Source organism: Geotrypetes seraphini, chromosome 3 (assembly GCF_902459505.1).
Source record: "Geotrypetes seraphini chromosome 3, aGeoSer1.1, whole genome shotgun sequence".
Classification (NCBI taxonomy): Eukaryota; Metazoa; Chordata; class Amphibia; order Gymnophiona; family Dermophiidae; genus Geotrypetes; species Geotrypetes seraphini.
Genome location: NC_047086.1, coordinates 299,597,702 through 299,618,329, shown reverse-complemented (window position 1 = coordinate 299,618,329; position 20,628 = coordinate 299,597,702). Strand labels below are relative to the sequence as shown.

At 41.9% G+C, this 20,628-nt stretch overlaps 1 protein-coding gene across 2 annotated transcripts in view; it reads left to right on the top strand.

Annotated features, from left to right (window-relative positions):
* FH (fumarate hydratase) overlaps positions 1-20,628 on the top strand; it is a 135,792-nt gene that overhangs the window by 54,251 nt on the left and 60,913 nt on the right. For both annotated transcript variants that reach the window (XM_033935368.1, XM_033935367.1), the window contains 2 exons: positions 10,759-10,935; positions 18,001-18,183. In XM_033935368.1, coding sequence (XP_033791259.1) covers positions 10,759-10,935; positions 18,001-18,183 — 360 coding nt within the window. The remainder of the gene's footprint in view (positions 1-10,758; positions 10,936-18,000; positions 18,184-20,628) is intronic.

Here is a 20,628-nt window from a genome sequence, read left to right as displayed (position 1 = left end):
CCAAAGTCGTGGCCATTGAGATGCATTAATTTGATGCTTTATCTCAATGCTCCAAATGTCTCTAAGACCATTTTTTGGTTTTTTGTTTACAAATCCAGATATTAATTTATACCACTGTGCAGCTCTGTGATCCATTGAATCCATCTGAAAGCATAAGAATTCCAAACTATGATAATTAATGAGATTTTTCCATTCAGGGAACCCTACCTGAATGGCCTGCTTCAATTGCAACCATCTAAAATATTGCGATCTATTAAGACTAAACTTATGTTGCAATTGTGAAAACTCCAGCAGCTTACCATTTTTTATTACATCCTCCAAAGTACGGATTCCTGCCATCATCCAATCTTTTGTCTTTTTATAGCTCCCCTAGGCCATTTTTGGTGCCAAAATAGCTGCTGTTACGGCCATCTTAGATTTTATTTTAAAAAAAGCCTCTCCTTACTACTACTCAAAACACCTTTTTTGGGACTGGAAACAGTCAGGATGGACTTCACAGGTGGCTTTACCATGGTATCATGCCAATTTTGCACTTGATGGGTGCCTGGAATGCGAGAAAAAGGTAGGAACAGTGGGCTTAGCCTCTCCCCCCCCAGGACCCTCCAGAGGCTCAGAAGTTTTTACTCTTAGTCATTATAAAATTAAAATGGGTACTCAGATTTCAGACAACTGAATTCCACCTTGTGGAGTACCACAAGGATCTCAGTTATCCCCTATTCTCTTAATATACCATATATACTCAAATGTAAACTGAGATTTTTGGGCCAAAAATGGCCCAAAAATGGGAGATTCTGTTTGTATTCAGGCCCACCTTAAATCTTGGTAGTCCAGTGGTATGGTGAGCCAAGCCGGGACGGGAGCAATACCTTCCTCTCCCAAGGTGAGGTGTCTGGTCCTGTCCCGGCTGCCAGCTGGCTATAGAATAATTGTGTGCTCCTTCCTTCCCTCCCTCCCTCCCTGCTGTAGAATCAACATACATCTCCTTCCTCCTTCCCTGCTGTGGAATCAACGTATGTCTCCTTCCTCCTCCTGCGAGTCTGGTGGCTTTTGCTTCAGATTTCATAGATTGTGGAGTTTTATATTCATTTGATACCCTAACTCAGAGGAAATCTATTTTTAGCCGAAACAAGGACCGTATTGGGTCTATGTCATATACTGGAAAATGGCAGAAACACTGATAAAAGAAAAAATTGATGAACATTTTGAAAGAAACAAACTTCTGATAACCAGCCAACACGGTTTCTGCAAGGGAAGATCTTGCCTAACTAACTTATTGCACTTCTTCGAAGGAATTAACAAACGGATGGACAATGGAGACCCCATAGACATCATATATCTTGATTTCCAAAAAGCCTTTGACAAGGTGCCCCATGAACGCCTACTCCGGAAACTGAAGAACCATGGGGTGGAAGGAGATGTACATAGATGGATCAGAAGCTGGTTGGCGGGTAGGAGACAGAGGGTGGGAGTGAAGGGCCACTACTCGGACTGGAGGAAGGTCACGAGTGGGGTCCCGCAGGGCTCAGTACTAGGGCCGCTGCTATTTAATGTATTCATAAATGATCTGGAAACAGGGACGAAGTGTGAGATAATAAAATTTGCAGATGACACTAAACTATTTAGTAGAGCTCGGACTAAAGAAGACTGTGAAAAACTGCAAAGGGACTTGAACAAACTAGGGGAATGGGCAACGAGATGGCAGATGAAGTTCAATGTTGAGAAATGTAAAGTATTACATGTGGGAAACAGAAACCCGAGGTACAACTATACGATGGGAGGGATGTTTTTAAATGAGAGTACCCAAGAAAGAGACCTGGGGGTGATGGTGGACTTGACAATGAAGCCGTCGGCACAGTGTGCAGCGGCTGCTAAGAAGGCAAATAGAATGCTAGGCATCATCAAAAAGGGTATTACAACCAGAACGAAAGAAGTTATCTTGCCATTGTATCGAGCAATGGTGCGTCCGCATCTGGAGTACTGCATCCAATATTGGTCGCCGTACCTTAAGAAGGATATGGCGATACTCGAGAGGGTTCAGAGGAGAGCGACACGTCTGATAAAAGGGATGGAAAACCTTTCATACGCTGAGAGATTGGAAAAGCTGGGACTTTTTTCCCTGGAGAAGAGAAGACTTAGAGGAGATATGATAGAGACTTACAAGATCATGAAGGGCATAGAGAGAGTAGAGAGGGACAGATTCTTCACACTTTCAAAAAATAAAAGAACAAGAGGGCATTCGGAAAAGTTGAAAGGGGACAGATTCAGAACGAATGCTAGGAAGTTCTTCTTTACCCAGCGTGTGGTGGACACCTGGAATGCGCTTCCAGAGGGCGTGATAGGGCAGAGTACGGTACTGGGGTTCAAGAGGGAATTGGACAACTTTCTGCTGGAAAAGGGAATAGAGGGGTATAGATAGAGGATTACTGCACAGGTCCTGGACCTGTTGGGCCGCCGCGTGAGCGGACTGCTGGGCACGATGGACCTCATGGTCTGACCCAGTAGAGGCATTTCTTATGTTCTTATGTACACTATTTGCATAGTTTTGCATAGTAGCTATGCAGTTATCCAGCATCTACCAATCGCCATAAATGCTGGATAACTGAGAGTCTACTGTATTTAATTTGTTATCAATTATTAAATGAATTGTGGAGTAAGGATTTGGAATCTCTCATTAATAGAACACTGCCTTAGTACAACCACAAGTTTAAACTAGAAAGACATACATGAGAAGATCAAGCAGATTTTGATATGTGGCTTTAGTGAGAGAAATATAGTGTAACTGCACCACCATATAATTGGCTAAAAAGACCTTATGCATTTTTTATAATAAATTCTAAACCATGAAATAAAGTTCAGTCATCCCCACATCCGTATATATTTCTTCTTCACCTAATCACCCCCCTTTCACCTGTTTACAGGAAACAGCTTCACCAACATAGGCTGTATGTTGGCAGGCAGCACAAATGAGAGAACCAGGGCCATAGCAAGGTATGTGCGGGTAGTGCGGTCATGTAGGGCACAAGAGAGGTGGGGGCACTAAAGCTAGAAGGGCATAGCCTGTGGCACAGAGGGCTTTTCTGCCTCCCTACCCCACCCACCCCAAACACACAGTGCGGAATCTCTGACTGTCCCTTTCCTACCCTCTCCCCTCCCTCCCAGAATCCCCCTCTCTTCTAAACTTCCATTTACAGGTAAAAGTCCATTCAGCAAGCACAGCAATGCTTCATGGGGCCTCCTGTTCAAGCACATTCCAGGCATTGATGAGTCCTACCCACTTTTGACACACACTTCCTCTTCCTGTTGTTGGTTAGTCAGTACCTGGCCATGTTTGAGCAGGAGGCTCCACAAAGCATCGCTATGCTTGCTGAATGTGATCGTTTCCCCGCAAATGGAACGTTTGAAGAGCAGTGGATTCTGGGAGGGGGAGGAGGATAAGAAATGGACAGATAAAGATGTTGAATTATGTGTTTGGATGAGGAAAGCAGGAGGGCACTTTTCTGGGGGAGGAGGGGTGGGTTTTGCCATAGTGTGTGTTTGTACAAAGCACAGTTATAACTTGCTACAGCCCTAAGGAGAACCCATGTTGTTGCAGTTGAAACACATTGCAGACTATGAATTCTTGAAGTGATTCAAACTAGTAATATTAACAAAATTGTTTTGGCGCATCCCTCTGTTTTTTCTCCCTGCCAGTACTTACAGAGAAGGCCTGCAAATCTCCCAGTGGGATTTAGTATGAGGTGCTTTCAAAAACACTAAAATGAGCATCTCTGGAATGAAATGAATAGCTCAACAGTAACTTATGAATTGTAATAACTTTTGTTGCAGCTGGTATCTGAATTATTTAAAGGTCTCTCATGCTTACTTTTTTTTTCCATTCATTTTATATTATTTACATTGCTGGTAGTCCTACTAGTCTTTTGTTTCCACCCTGCTTTCCCCTGTTGCAGTACTGAGTTAGTAATAATTTCCTGACTGCTATGCTTGAGTTACAGCGTTAGCAGCTTTTCATTATTCTAGCTCAGTGATGCTTGCGCTGGTGCTGTCTGTCACAGAGTGGGAAAGCAGCGGACGAGTGAGTGACAGGTCTGAGATTATCAAAGTGACATTGTGTGTATAACTCTGCTGTTGCCTTTGCAGCATTTGGTACTACTGTATTTTTTATTGTTAAATTTTAATTTGCATCCTGTCAGACTGCTGCCTCATGCTCTTTACAGCTGTCATGGCCATCGATAATGCTGTTCAGAGACTAAGACCAAAATACAAGCACTTTCTGCATAAGGCAAAATGTTTGTGTTTTGCTTCTTGGGAAAACATGTCTTTCTGAAATGTCTTATAACTTGAATGTTTCTACTGTTTTCCATTATGGTCATTAGCAGATGCACATCCATAATCATTGTGTCATGAGGTATGACCTTGGCTTTTGGGGGGTGGGGAGGGTTAGTCTGTGGAGCTGTTTTAAATAGAGTACCTTGCACCCATGACCTCTGTTTGACCTCTTTGGATCAAATTTAGACATAATTGTGATCACTTTCCACTGTGTTATTTTAATTAATTAATATTAATTTTTCATCCTAAAAGGCAATTAGCAGCAAGGTGGCAAATTTCTTATTAGCAATTTCCTGAGTACTTGTCTCCAGCAGACAAACGGCTGTCAACAGTTGATATATTGGATCTATTCCTTGAATGTTGATACGATAGCCAACCCCTATTTTTTCTTTATTTTTTTTTTTAATGTGTCAGATCTACAGATGGCCTCAGACTTTCTATATGTAGAACAGCTAAACTTTACAGTTGGTAATAGGGGCAGAATGAGAATTGGTGAAAAAAGTTATGTTCAGCAGAAAATTCAGCAATGAGGGGGAAATTGTATGGTGTCTAAAAAATCTATGTGGGAAAAAAAAAAGGTCTGTGCTATTCTGTAAATCATGCCTAAAGTTAGGCACAGTTCAAAGAATAGTGCTTAGCGCCAGGACCCATGACTAAATTTAGGTATGACCATTTGCACCAACTAAAACCTGGTGTAAATCCACCACGCCTAACGTAGGCGCAGATCAGCTGTATTCTATAACAGTGTAAAATGCAGTGTGCTTAAATTTTCGAAATGCATATGACCTGCCCATGCCCCTCCCATGGCCAGTCTCCCTTTTTGGTTCTGCTCACTAGAATTTACATGTACCTCTTTATAGAATACATCTAAAAAGATGTGCGTGTAAATTCTAAATCTAGTATAATAGGAGTGTCATTCTGGACAATAGACTATTCTCCCCATGATCGCAAACTGTACAGAAGAAATCCATTCCATGTTTTCAACTCCTCCTTTTCCAGAGGGCTTTGCTTCCCCCTTCAATTTTTTTGCATGCAAACCAGAAAGTGTCTTTCTGATCTTCTTTGTATATTTCTTTATTATTTTTGGTATTTTCATGGTTTTTGCAGCTATTGGTGCACCAGAGCTCCCCAGTGCCGGGGGTATGCTCTGCCCATGTAGAAAAAAAGCAGGCTTGGGTCTGCAGCTGACAGGTTAATCCCTTTGGGACTTGTTTGACCAGGCTGCAGTAAACTTTATGGAGCTCTGGGTCCTTATCTCTAGTAGTTTACCTCATGTACTGAATCGCAGGGGCTTCAGTGCAGGCTGCTAGGCATCTGCATGGGGCTCAGTGAGGCTCTTTAGGGTTCCGGCAGCGATTTCTCCTACTCCTTTGCGTGCACAGTTCCATAGGGGTTGAGAATCAGTCTGACTGGCAACCTGAAGATCTCAGCGTTTGAGGATTGGCTAATTGAGACAGAGATTCTTCTCCCAGTTACGGCTTAGAGAAGAGGCAGGCTACAGCACCTTCAGAGCACATGTAACATTGAGTAATGCTATTACAGCCTATGGGAAAAATCGGGGGAGAGGAGGTCTGAAAAACCTATTTTTGAAGGTTTCTGTCACATCCTGTAGGGACCCTATCTCTAAAATCCTATTTTTTTTTTTTTTATTTTATTTTTTTTTTTTACTTTAGTTAGGTAATTTTTGAGATTTTTTTGGAGCTAAAATGCTGCTGCCGCGGCCATATTGGATTACCAATTTTTTTTCAAAGTTCTCCATATTCTTCAAATCACCTTTTTTTGCCTCAAAACTGGCAGGGATGGCATCCTCAGGCTCTTTTACCCCTAATTCATGCCAGATTAGCACTGGATGGACTCCAGAAGAGAGTCATTGTGAGCCACATGCCTCACAGCATGCGAAAGGGGGCAGGAACATTGGGCTTAGTTTTCCCCTTGGTCTCTAGCACTGAGAATCCTACAGGAAGTGTATTATTAGAAGAAGATCCCTCCCGGAGCCTCGGAGCAATAGCATACCTAAACGTAACAACATGGAAGCCGCGGAGCCCAAGAGACATAAGGTGGAATTACTGAAAGGGGATTCAGGGCTGCCTGGTAAAGCTCTTTCTCCTGAATTTAATTTGACATGGAGAGCTTATTTGGTTAGCCGGGATCCTCATCTGAGGTCTGGCAGTGAGCCAGGGTTCATGCAAGGGTGCTTGGGCTCCCAGGGTGTCTCAGGGTTATTGGCAGAGACTGACCAGGATCCGATGGACCTTTTTGACAGGGATTCGGAAGGCAAAGGGTCAGTCTGTATGCCCTTGCTGTCACAGAACGAGTCTTCCTTGCTGGGTGATATGGGGTCACAAACAGGAACAAGTATGCAGGAAGCAGCGGTAGCCCTTGACCAAGGGGAGCATCCCATGGTATGCTGGCTGTTCAGGCCTTTGGTGCTATTAGAGCTCATTACTGACTCCCTGCGGGAGTTGCAATTAGACGTCCAGCAGGCTACTTCCACTGAGTGTTAAGAACATAAGAATTTCCATACCGGGACAAACTGAAGGTCCATCAAGACTAGCATCCTGTTTCCAGCAGTGGCCAACCAAGATCTCAAGTATCTAGCAGAAACCCAAATAGTAGCAACATTTTAGAGCTCAAATTGTGATGTCATAAAGCCTCATTCCACCAACGCCTAAGAGCCAAACTCATCAGTGATTTCACAATGACTTGGTTTCCCTATACTTGTGCCCATTTACTAGGTGCTGGTCACCTATAAGTTTCCTGCCGGGGGCTTTAAAAGTATTTACTATTTATTATTTAACTTTTTTTGGCCTGTACTGATTCGTCCTCTTATTAATAGTTCTGTTACTGCCATGTTTGTTTTATGAGGGGATTTGAAGTTTTGCCAAATTTTTGTTTTGTAGTAAACATGGCATAAATTGCACATGAGGCAAGTCTCTTTCATTTGAAAGGAAGATCTGGAATGAGATGGCGTAGGATGAAGTTAAGAGGTAATAGACTCAGGAGTAATCTAAGGAAATACTTTTTTTTTTTTACAGAAAAGGTGGTAGATCCATGGAATAGTTTCCTGGTAGAGATGGTGGAGACAGAGACTGTGTCTGAATTCAAGAAAGCATGGGTCCGGCACTTGGGATCTCTTAGGGAGAGGAGGAGATAGTGGATGCTGCAGATGGGCAAAGTGGATGGGCCATTTGACCTTTATCTACCATCATGTTTCTATAAATCCCTGTCCATTTCTGCTTGTGAAGAAGGCCTGTGTATCACACCAATGTAAGGCTTTCATTCTCTCGTTCCAGATTTTTTTTTAAATTCTTTTTATTTATAACAACTTTCTTATTTCAATCAAGTAGAATAATTATAACTTGAATAGATCAATATAACATAATGGAAATTGGCAAAAGAAACAGAAAACAATTGTTTGGATATTTAGTCCACCATATTTGAAGGGATCAACAGGTAATACAATATTGAAGAATTATAATAACACAAAAGGAAAGCGGCATTACTCTGAATTTCCTACAGCCGGTATAGCAAGTTATACATTAGTTGCTACCGATGCTCCTCCTTCTCTTATTTCAATAAACTCTATCAGCTGTTTGGGTTCAAAAAATAAGAAATTCTTAGTTTGATAGGTAACAAAACATTTCACCGGAAATTTAAACAAAAGGTTCCACTTAAGGAAAGGATTTTTGGCCTTAATGCCAAGAATGCCTTTCTCCATTTCTGAGACTTTTGAGCCAAATCTGGAAATATACGAATTTTGGCCACAAAGAACTGATCATTTAAATGACGAAAATACAGATGTAGAATATATTCACGGTCACTTTCCAAAGCGAGTGTAACTAACAGGGTTGTCCTTTCAGTTACTACCTCTAATGAGCTCTCTAGGAAGGTTGTCAGATCTAAATCCCCCCCCCCCCCCATTATCTCCTTGGGGGTAAAAGCCTCCCCAGAACTTTTAAATTGTAGGTAATTAACTCTAACTATAGGAGGTAAATTTTCAGGTGGAATACACAATACTTCCTTAAAATATTTTCTAACCATCTCTATAGGAGAGATCACCGGAGATTTAGGAAAATTTAAAAGTCTCAAATTGTTCTTCCTCAGCTGATTTTCAAAACTCTCCATTTTCTAGCTATATAAGTCCTTTCTTTTAATAGTCCAAATTCTACTTGTTTCATTTCGGAGAGTTTTGTTTCTTATTTCTCTAATTTTTCTTTCATTTGAGCAATATGCATACCCTGTTGCTTAACTTTGGGAAAGCTTGTAGTTAAAGTAGAAAAAGATAGTTTAAGATTAGCATCTATAACAGATATAGCTTGCCATTAGTGCCTCCATGTCAATTTTCACGGGTTTCTCCAATGCTCCAAACTGTATGCTGGTCCCTCCCGAAGCACCTCTCACCTCAAACCCGGTGTGGGGCAGTTGGTCCTCTCTCTGCTTACCCACTTCCAACAGGGCTTGAGCTGGGAGCCCTCCTAAGCCAGACAGTGAAGATTCCATTCTAAGGAATGAAGCTTCCAGCTCTCCTTCCACCGGTGTACTTCCGGGTTGGAGCCCTCTCCACATGCACGGGATCTCCTGAAGAAACCAGGGTTCCCCCCGAAGTAGATAATGCAGACTCACCTGCACGGGAGAACGCCTCCATAATCGTCGCCTGCTGTAACTGCTGCTGGGTTACCGGCACCACCGGAGGGACAATGCAGGTCGCTTCCTTTCTCTTCCCCATGCCGTCAGGTAGAGGAAGGCTGTTCAGCAAAGTTGTCGCAGCGCGATATCGGAGCCTCTTCTCAGGCGTCCGCTTCCGACGCCATCTTTGAGCACTCTTTCCAGATTCTCGTTCACAGTGCCTCATCTAGTGTTCCTTTCTTACCTCAGTAATGCTGTCACTATAATATTGTCACTATAATATTAGTTTTAAGAATTTACATAATAAAAATAAGCTAGTGCAGTGGATAGTTTGGTTCTACATCCATACCAACAGCAGCAATCCTTGACAAATTCTGTTAGGATCTAGGAGGCAGACTTAAGAACAGTTGGAATATTTATTTATGCACAATCTCGCAGCCTGTGGCCATTCACTCCATGCACTTCAGCCCCTTCCTCCTAGCCCCAGCATCAGATCCATCTCTGTCCCAGCCTCTGTTTTTCACCTGCCTCCTGGTTAGCTACAGTCACCGTTTTAACCTCATGCCCTCAGCCCCCTTCTACTACTACTACTTATTATTTCTATAGCGCTGAAAGGCATACGCAGCGCTGTACATTTTAACATGTAATAGACAGAAGAGCTTACAATCTAATTTAGATAGGACATTTCAGGGTTGGGCAGGTTATAGTGGGTATAGGTATCTGACAGCAGTGAGGGGGAGTTAAGAGTTGAAAGCAGTTTCAAAAAAGTGGGTCTTTAGCTTGGATTTGAACACTGCTGGGGACGGAGCATGACGTATTGATTCAGGCAACCTGTTCCAGGCATACGGCACCGCAAGAAAGAAGGGACGGAGTCTGGAGTTGGCAGTGGAAGAGAAGAGTACAAATAAGAGGGGCTTGCCCGATGAGCGGAGATCATGGGGGGGAGGAGTATAGGGGGAGATGAGCGAGGAGAGATATCGGGGGGCTTCAGAGTGAACGCACTTGTAGGTCACAGTGTTAGGACCCCTTTATCCCACTTCTGTCTCTTAACATCTGCCCTTTCTCCCGTCTCCTGTCCCCATGCTATCTTCAGTTTTTCTCTTCCTAGTTTTAGCACTAGTCCCCTTTTTTCACTTGCTCCAGCATCAGCCCCCTTTTGCCACTCCCACCATTTGCCAGCATGAACCCCCTTCTGCTAGCCACAGCCCCCTTTCTCCCATTCTTAGACTTTAGCAATTGCCCATTATCCCAGGCCCAGTGACAGACTCTTCTGCCAACCCTATTCCCAGCATCAGCCTTCTGCCTGCCTGGCACTTTAAAATCCCCCTACAGAGAGTCAAGAGCCTGTGCTTTCACTGCCAGAGTTGTCGGGAAGATAGGAGGATGATACTAGGGTCAGCTGTTAGGAAATTTGGATGTGGCTTCCCCCTTCTCCAGCCTCACCCCCCAATTCCAGTGCCTTTGCACATCATCCTTTGTGTGACCCTGGTGCTACTATATTGCTGCCATTGTGCTCTGCGCTTTAAGTGCCAAATCCAATTTTTTAGTCACCATGACGACTTGGTACCTGGGGTTTGTTTAGTCCTGATAATGTCATATTAATATTTTATAACAATGATAATATTGTAATAGTGTACTCGGAGACCTTGGATTGAAATGAAAGCTGAACTGTTAGGCACTCCAAGCGGTATTGCTATTATTCTCAGCAATTTTTCTAAAATTTTATGTTCAAAATGGCTGTATTATTATCATGTATTAGTTTGAAAGAGTTAAGTTCTAAATATGTGCTCTTTTTATTCAACATAGGTATCTTCAGGTAAACTTAATGACCATTTCCCTTTGGTGGTGTGGCAGACTGGATCTGGAACTCAGACTAACATGAATGTCAATGAGGTCATTAGCAACCGAGCCATTGAAATCCTGGGAGGCAAACTGGGGAGCAAAGATCCAGTACATCCTAATGACCATGTCAATAAGAGCCAGGTCGGTACAGAATAGAATTGCTCATGTATTCTGGGTGATCATTTTTAATTAAATTTTATATTGTTACACATATTGTACCCTTTCAATAATCAGCATAATACAACTGTATTCAATGAATATCTTATTTTTTTTATTGGTGGGAAAGTTGCAGTATTAGATTCAAAAAATCCCAGGGTATCCATTTTCAGACTTGCAGCTGCCTGACTTTGGCTCTGTTGAAAATGATTCAGGGCTTACAGGGTAAATTTAGCTGCCTAATTATACTAAATACGAGCACCCAAAATGGCAGGCCTAAGTATTGGTGCCAGGTTATGACCACTTAGGTTTAGGAAAAATTCCATCTAAAGCGTCATGTTAAATTAAAATTAATTAAAAAAAAAAAAAAGGATATAAAATGAGGTGCCAGATTATTTTTTCAGGTATGTTTGGGAGAGGAGAAAGGCCAGATGTGGAATTGGAAAGTGCCAAGGATCATTGTGTGGAGAGTGTTCACTGTTGTTCAGTGTTCACAGAAGAAAATCTTGAGAAGGACCACTGATGACTAACTTGGGAGTTGAGAAAATGCCAGCAGCAATAGCAAAGAGGATGGAACACCAGTGGCAAAGGATGTCCAAGGGCACCAATAACTGAAAGCTAAAAGGATAAATACAAAGGATCCTTGAATGGCAAGATAATGGATTTCAAAATACAACAGTTACAATCCTAAGCAAAGGCATGGGAGGGAGTAACCTTCATAGAGTAGCAGTTACAGTCTTAGCCCCCTTACTAGGCCCAGTGTCCTGTTTCCAATGGTGCCCAAGCCAAGTCACACACACATGTGATAGAATCCTAGAAGAGTAAAATAGATTTCATGCTGCTTATCATAGAAATAAGCAGTGGATTTTCCCCAAAAGGCCACCTTAATGATTTACAGACTTCTCTTCCAAGACTTGTCCAAACCTTTTGTAAACTGGACTATGCTGACTGCTTTTATAACTTTCTCTGCCAACAAATTCCATTGCGTGAAGAAATATTGTCTGATTTGTTCTAAATGTGTTACTTAGTAACTTCATTGTGTTTCCCCTAGTCCTCGTATTTTTGCATAAACAAGTGATTCGTGTCTACCCATTTCACTTCACTCATTATTACATAAGCCTCTATTACATCTCCCCTCAGCTGTCTCTTCTCCAAGCTGAAGAGATACAATTCAATTGCAGTGTCTTTACATATTGTGTATTTTAGGTTTTACAATAACCATTTGAGGAAAGGCTATGATTTGATTCCATAGGCTTTATTTTATTCTTTTACTACAGAATACTAAATGGTTAAGTCACATTATTATGACCACAGCCTACCTGTGACATCGGGGATACACATGTCGTGCGAAGACTTCATGGATGTTAGCAAATTGCCAATATAGCAACTGTGCCTGTCATAGAGGAAAAAAGCACGATTTATCAGACACTGAAAAAGACATGATCATTGGCTACCAAGCCAAGGGTGGCAGAGTTTCGGAAACAGTGGAGTTTGTGAACTGTTCACAGGCTGAGTGGACAAATGGAACCTTTTTGATGACCTGATGCGGTAACTGGGACAGCATGAGCCATCGATGCGAGAGGTGAACATTGGCTGCGCAGGTTGGTGCACGCTGATCAGCAAGCTACCGTGGAGCAATTCACCATCCAAATAAACTAGGGGGCTTCGAAATGTGTGTCCCAAAATGACTGTGCAGCAAACCCTTTTGTGAATGGGGCTCCAGAACAGATGGCTGGTGACTGTACCTGTGCTCATGAGGGTTCATCACAAAAAAATGGCTGCAGTTTGCACAGGAGTACCGACATTGGACTTGTACTGACTGGCAGAAGGTTTGCCTTCTCCGATGAGTCACATTTTGATCTCCATCAAACAGATGAACGTTGGCATGTCAGGCGTGAAACCACTGAGAACAAATACCCAGCAACCAGTGTTGGACGTAGAATGTTAGCAGTACCGGCTATAGGAACGGAGTAGCTAAAAGCTTAATAAATTCTGCACATTTAGTATCCCCGACCCTGAGGAAGTATGAAACATGTCGGTGGGGACTGGTGCAGCAACATGAAGAATTACGTTCTCTATTTAACCCAGTTTAATGAATTAACTTATGTGGAAGTATTTGATATGAAGTATTTGATATGAAAGATTCAGCGAAAAATATTTAATAGAAAAACTTTTTAAAAAAGTAAAAAATAAATCTTTTTGATAAAATTAAGAAATTACATACCAGAATAAAAAAGGAAGCCTGTGAGGAGTGCTGCCATGCCATTCATATTGATTTGGGTGGCATTCTGAGATCTCTCAATGTGAATGAAAGAAAGAACTGCATGCCAGAAGTATATAGTGCTAGCAAGGGTTATGAGATTTGATATAGATAAGACTAAACAGCCAGGAAACATGCCATTCTATATCAGAAATCTCAGTCTATCTCTGTCTGCTGGTGAATGGACACAACCCATTCATCTGGATTTGTCTGCTATGACTAAGGGAAAGAAAATTATTGAGTAAGACATTATTTTACCTTAGTATCCAACCAATATTAAGTAATAATAGTTTCTAACCACAATTTTATGAATAGCTAGCTGCATTATGAGAATATTGTAGGACCATGAGTGACCTCTAAATTTGTCCCAAACTATTCCAAATTTTAATAATATCTTATCTGCATGAGGTAGAATATATTCAGACTTGTGAAGGCATGTTCTGATAAGGGTCTTATGGACCACCCTACTAGTCCTGGATATCTGGTTCATTATGGAGTGTATTGTAATAGGGACTAGAAATAGTACACTGAATTGGGATGTCAGTTCAAAAACAGCTGGCCAAAAAAGTCTCCATTCTGGAACTGTGTAACTTGGCTCACAATCAAAAGGTTTCCAACCTGGAAATTTGAGCAAGTGATTTTTATCTCTCCATTACCTCTGGTAGAAACTAGAGATGCTAAGATTTATTTATTGGATTTTTTTTTTTTTAGTTCTCCCAAAGGAGCTCAGAACAGATTACAAATCAGGTATGCATGTATTTTTCCCCATCTGTCCTGGCAGGCTCACAGTCTGTCTAATGTACCTGGGGCACTGGAGGATTAAGTGACTTGCCCAAGGAGCAGCATGGGGTTTTAACCCACAACCTCAGGGTGCTGAGGCTGTAGCTCTAACCACTACATCACACTCTCCTATGCCAGAGAGTGAGTTTTATGGGTGGATGGTGTGCCTGAAATATAAGTTTACAAAAAGCTTCACAAATAGAAGAACCAAAATAAAATATTTAGCTTTCTTTGCTTCTTCGGATAGGTTATAGACAGAGTGGAGGCAGTAATTATTTCTGGGCAAATTTCTCAGGCTGAAATTTGATAAGAGGTGGGGTATCAGTTTTTCATCAAACTTTTGCAACATCTTTATGGACAGCCCCATTGCAAATGAGCACTACAACAGTATAGGGGTAATTATATAAAGCTTTCCTCGCATATAGCTCATGTTTTATACACAGTTGTGCTGCCAAATTTGCGCATACAAGTACTTGTGCAGACAAGATTGCATGTGGCCATTCCCAGCACTATAGTTTGGGCAGAGTTGTAAGTCCATATCACATATTTTATACAAGAAAAAGCAAACAAATTATACGTGCTTTGTAGGTGTAGAATTGTGTGCTATTCTGTGTAAAAATTTTGAAAGCACTTTAACTTTCCATAGTATTGTAAAGTTTTAAATTAGAACTGTACTTAATAGCATATTTTACTACTAGTCTTTAAGCCCGTTACATTAATGGGTGCTAGAATAGATGTGTCTGTCTGTGTTTCTTTCTCTCTCTCTCTCCTTGGCCGATGTCTGTATCCTTCTGTCTCCCCCCCCCTGAGCAAAGCTGTCTGCCCCCAGGACACACCTCCCCCCCAAAGCAGGCCCCTTTCCCTCTCCCTAACTGTCTCTCCATGGCCCTCTTCTGTCTCCCCCCCCCCCACGAGCAAAGCTGTCTGTCCCCAGCACACCTCCCCCCAAAGCAGCCCCCTTTCCCTCTCCCTATCTCTCCAAGGCCCCTTCTGTCTCCCCCCCGGCACACCCCTCTACCCAAAGCAGCCCCCTTTCCCTCTCCCTATCCATGGCCCCTTCTGTCTCCCCCCAGCACACCCCTCCCCCCAAAGCAGCCCCCTTTCCCTTTCCCCCTAGCTCCCGGTATTGATTCCCTTCTTACCCTCCCAACATCCAGGCGTCTTCTGGCCTGCTCCTCTTCACCAAAGCAGCCTGCGATCGTGGTGGCCGGCTTTAGCGAACTTCGCAGGCTGCTCTCCAACTCGGTAGCACGTTCCCTCTGACGCGATTCCGTGCGTCAGAGGGAGCGTGCTACTGAAGCTGGAGAGCGGCCTGCGAGGTTCTTTAAAGCCGGCCACGATCGCAGGCTGCTCTGAACAGGAGAATCAGCGGCGGCAGCGGCGAGTGAGGGCGGGAGGTGACACGGTGACTCCTTCTTCTGCAGGAGGTGGAGAGCGGCTTGCGAGGTTCGCTACAGCAGCTGGCGAACCTCAGCAGGCCGCTTTGAAGAGGAGCGGGAGGGAGGAGTCGCTGGTGTCTTCTGCACAGTCACGTGCAGGCGCCGTGAGGACTGGCACAGAAGCACACCTCACGGCACCACCACTCACAAATTTTCAAGAGCGCATGCGCATCTAGTATTTTATTATCATTATTATTCATCTGAATAATGGGCATTGAGCTTTAACGTATATAAAATAAGGGTCATGAAATCAGAGATTATTTGGTTTTTTTTAGTAGGATTTAGCACAATAGAGCCTTGGATTTTTTATATTTGGATTTAAATCATTATGCAGTTGATTACAAATAATGTACAGGCAGACCCCGAGTTACAGATGCCCGACTTAAGTACGACTCATACTTAAAAACGCTGTTGTGGCTTCATCTGATTTCACTGAACAGTATTTCCAGTGGCATAGACTCCTAAACTTGTCCTGTAGCAGATTCAGGAATGATGGGTGGCCACATTAAGAACAGTGTGTGGTTTATGTCACAGTCCTACCCCGAAGGGGCAGCTTGTGCCAGAACAGGTTTTTGCTAAACCTGGGTTAGCCATACAGAGAGCCAACCACGGGGATAGGATTGTGACCAAACATAGAGAGAAATCTATGTTGCCCTTGTTTCCTGATGGAACTGATCTCCAGGGAATAGAGGAAGGTGAGGAGAACAGCTTAGAACAGCCTAGGAGGAATTCTCCTCCCTCTGTGAGTTCTCAGCTGAGGGGAATAATTAAAAGCCCCAGGAAAGCTAGGCAAACTGTGCAGGCTGCCCCTCCCCCTCAGAGAGCAGGGCGTGTTCACCTTGACAATTTAGAGGCTGCTCTGAGAAGGAGAAAGGCAGTCTACTCTAAGCCAGCCCAGAGAGAGGTCTCTCCTGATTGTTCTCCTGAGTTCCAGGACGTAGAAATGATTGAAGCAGACACAGACCCTGTGGCCAGCCAGTCAGCAGTGCCAGAACCCATGGACTGTTTAGAGCCTACCGGACTGCCTGAAGATATCTTCATGGAAGAGAGTTAAGTGGCAGGGCTGGGTAGTGTGAAAGAGAACAGTATCTCTTTGCTGGTATATATGGTTTAGGAAAGGTGTTCTGCTGGGAACTGAAAGGGACTTGTGCTGGCTTGTTTATTTAAAGAAGAAAAAAAAACGTTTTTGTTTTCTGAACTAAAGGTTCTAGGGTTGCATGGACTGTGACTGTTATAGTGTGCAGGAGGGAAGTAATCTATGGGGAGAATCCACTTTCCATACTGGTTGGGTTTGTGGGGCCATTTGTGGCATTCTGTACTAACAGAAAGTTTAATTGTGGATTCACTTACTCCCCTCCCCCACCAGCTGCGATTGAACTGGTTGGGACCAAGCCTGCCTACTTCTAAGGCTTGGACACTGCACAGTAGTGTTTGTTAACATTGGCTCTGCTTACTGGACTGACTCTAAAGCAGTAGTACTTTGGAATTGACCCTTTCCTTCTGAAGTCAATAGGATTGCAGAGGGTGTTTATGAGACTGTTATATAATTACCTGATGAAGGTGAGAGCTGAGTTCTGACTTTGTTTTTTTTACTATCAGCTCTATTTTTGTTTCCTGGACTTATGTTTTGTTTGGGAGCTGAGACTTATTGAAAGTCAACCCTGGGCATCAAAAGCCAATAAAGTGATTGGTATCTGAAATGTAAACTGACTCTTGTTGATTTTGTGTTTCATACCTGAGAGTGAATTTGGACCAGCAGGACTTCCTTCTTTACGGGAAGCATGCAGAAGGAGCGCTATCGTGAGCGGGGATAAAGACCTAACGGAGTCATAGGCACCGTCCCCGCTACATTATGCATGCTGTACCTTAGAGGGAATGGAAATAATTGATCTTCCCTAACCCTATAATAGGGGTGAGAGGAAGAGACAGCTCGAACCAGCGATAGAGGGAACACTGGTAGAGACAGTTGGCCCTTTTGTTAGCTGGGAGCAGAGGTAAGCACCAAAAATCTTAAGATCTACAAGTTCTGAGTTACATGAAAATCTGACAAGGACAACTTAAAAAAACATAATTCGTTCTTAACCCGGAGACTGCCTGTATTTGGGACTGAATTGAATTGAATATGAATATTCAGTACAGTCCTAGTTATTCAATATACTTTTTTCTTTCTTTGGACCTTCATATCAATGACATGCGGAGATCAGAGAATGAGATAACTCAAGCCTTCAACAGTGTCAATAGTTGTAATGATAGGTCCTCATATTAAATCAATTTTGAATATATTAGAAAAAGGTTTGTACTGTATTTACAAAAAAGAAAGAAAGCATTACGTAGCTTTCATGTCAGACAATCCCCAGACTTGGAATTCAAGCCAGTTGTCTGAAGACAAAGTTGTATGGTAAGCAGCCCCCCCAATAATGAGGTCTTGTACGTCAATGATTTGAAAACTTTCTTTCTTGTGTGCATCTCTTCAGTGTTCATTTAAGATAGCTTTATGTCTTGCAGGCGGAATATAAGAAATTAAAAATTTTAAAAGTAATAACATTTACTCTGCATTTTGTTTCTCAAAAGAGCTCAAATGATACTTTTCCCACGGCAATGCATATCGCAGCTGCACAAGAAGTCCATGAAGTGCTTCTACCTGGATTGCAGAAGCTCCACGATGCCTTGGCTGCCAAATCAAAGGAGTTTACTGACATTATTAAAATTGGCCGAACTCATACTCAGGATGCTGTTCCACTTACACTTGGTCAGGTATGAAAAGAAGGTTGATTTACCAAATCGTAGAAAATATGTTCATTTTATGAGCAGGAGTAGTCAACTAGTTCATCTGCTGTCCTTAAATAAGGGTTTTTTTTTTTGTTACAATGAAGCGACAGTTTTGCTGAAATTTTCAGCCTAACACAAAAAAACCTTTTTAGGATGTCTCTACTAAAGGGTAAAGGATTTGAAATATAGCCTGTGGTACAACCAAAGAGGTTTACATTTATTATATGCAATGAGTGTGGTCGGGCAATCAGTTTCCCAATTATCCTGATTTTGGTCTCCTGTAAAACAGCTCTCTAGTGTCTACTGTTAATTTTCAGACTGCTAAGGATGGTTTGCATTGAATTTGGCCTTGGCTGATTACCTCTTATGAGACAGCGATTTCTTTGTTTATCTTATCTGTTCATGCTATATGAATTCAATTAACCTGTGATCTGGAGTTCAATGAGAATTTTTTGCCAGTGGATATTCAGCAACTTTGAAGCAGCACAGAAATAGTCTCTGAACAAGTGAATGCATTCTTTCTAAGCTGCTGTCTTAGGCTAGGCCCCATTCTCAGTCGTGATTTTCATTGCCTGAATTGGTGCAATATACACAAGTTCTTTGCGCTAGCTTTTCAAATAAAAGACCATATGTCTTTTCACTTTAAAAACTGGCTAAGAGATTTTTCCGTAGATAACTTTTTATTTATTCAACTAAAATATGTTTCGTTTTAAAACTAACATCAAAACAAAACTGCTACTTCAGTTGTACCATTGATATCATCAGCAAACAGTGGTTGTCTCAATTATTCAATATATAGCCTTGCATATGGTATAATATAACCAAAATATTTGTATTTCTTGTATGGACCTTCGTTTTAAAACTAAGCACATTGCCATTCAGTCTGAACCTGCTCCAGGAAGCTCCTCTTCTCAAATGACAGCACAAGTCCTTTCAGCCGTTCACAGCTGAGGTGAACGAAGCACAATATGCTTATGAAAATCACAGTCCCTTTTTAAGATATAACCCTGTGCAGTAGTTCTTCAGACTGTACAAGCTCTTGACTGTTTGCTGTTGTGCAGTGTAGACTTGCAGCACAGTCTAATGGTCTGTATATTGACATTTTAAGATATTTATAGATAATATTTAGACAGCTTTATACTCTCTTTCCTACTATTCTTTATGTTTCTTCCTGTGGTAAATGTTCCATTTCATATTTAAATATTGTATTGGGATTCAAAGCCTGTGTAGATATGCACTGTATTTAGTTGTTCCAGTTTGGTCAGTCAGAGTGGATGCAGATCAAAGAAGGTTAATAACCAGTGGGATAAATCAATTTTCCATCTGTGTTCCAACTTGAAATTCTCAGTACTGTGTGTACTAGTTTCACCAACATCATTCCTGTGTTTATTTCTAATTGATATGAAGTTAAAAGTTTCAAAATAGAGTTAATGACTGATGTGATGATATCATCCTGCATCTTTTTTTATTTCTTCCACCTACACATTTTCTACCCTTTCTCTTCTATCTTTCCCCGAAGCTTCCTTTTACTTTGTATACTTCTGGCTGATTCTGAACTGGTGTTTACCAGACTTTACTATGACACCTTAAGCCAGTTATGACTTTATTCATAACCATATTCCCCTCCTATTGTCCTAGGTGTGTTTCTGGAGTATGCAAAATTTCTAAAGGTGTGCTTTACCTTTTAGCACTTACTCATTAAAGATGGCATGCACTCATGCTTCCAGTCTAATCCAATTTTTTTTTAATTACAGGTGGAGGGAATACATTAATGCATTTCCCTGTCGAGTGCACAGTTCTCATTCCAACTTTATTGGTGCTGTCTTCTCCCTTTCTTCTCTTCCACTTACCATCAGAAACACGGGGCAGTTCCCACTCCTTTTTTTACCACCCTGCAACACTCAACCCCCACTCACTCACTTCCCCCATTGTCTTCACCCATCTGACATCATCTCTTCTCTCCCATACACACTTAACCTCCCAACCCCCTTTCTATTTTTCCCCATTTTTCTTCCACCAGCTCATCTGATCACTACCATGTCTTTCCACTAGCTGTTGTAGTCCTGTGGGGGCTTTTTTCTCCTTTGACTGGGGGCCTGGGAATTCCCATCAGCCTCACTGATCCTGTTGCTGCTCCTCCCATTGCTTTCCATTTGTGTTTTTGTTCACCTGTTCATACGTGGATAGTTTGCAGATTTTTTTTTTTTTTTAATTATTATTTATTTATTCAATTTTCAAAATACAATTCAAGATTTACTTGTACAGAAAGCTTTTTAAGTCAAGAAAAGAAAATCACAACAATATTATAAATTTTAAGGATGCCAATTAACTTAAGTCGGCTCAAGTCCACAAATGATCCAAAATGTAATTATAAACGGAAAATACAAAGAAATAATATTAAGGAAAATAATGCAAGTCAGCTGATGAGGG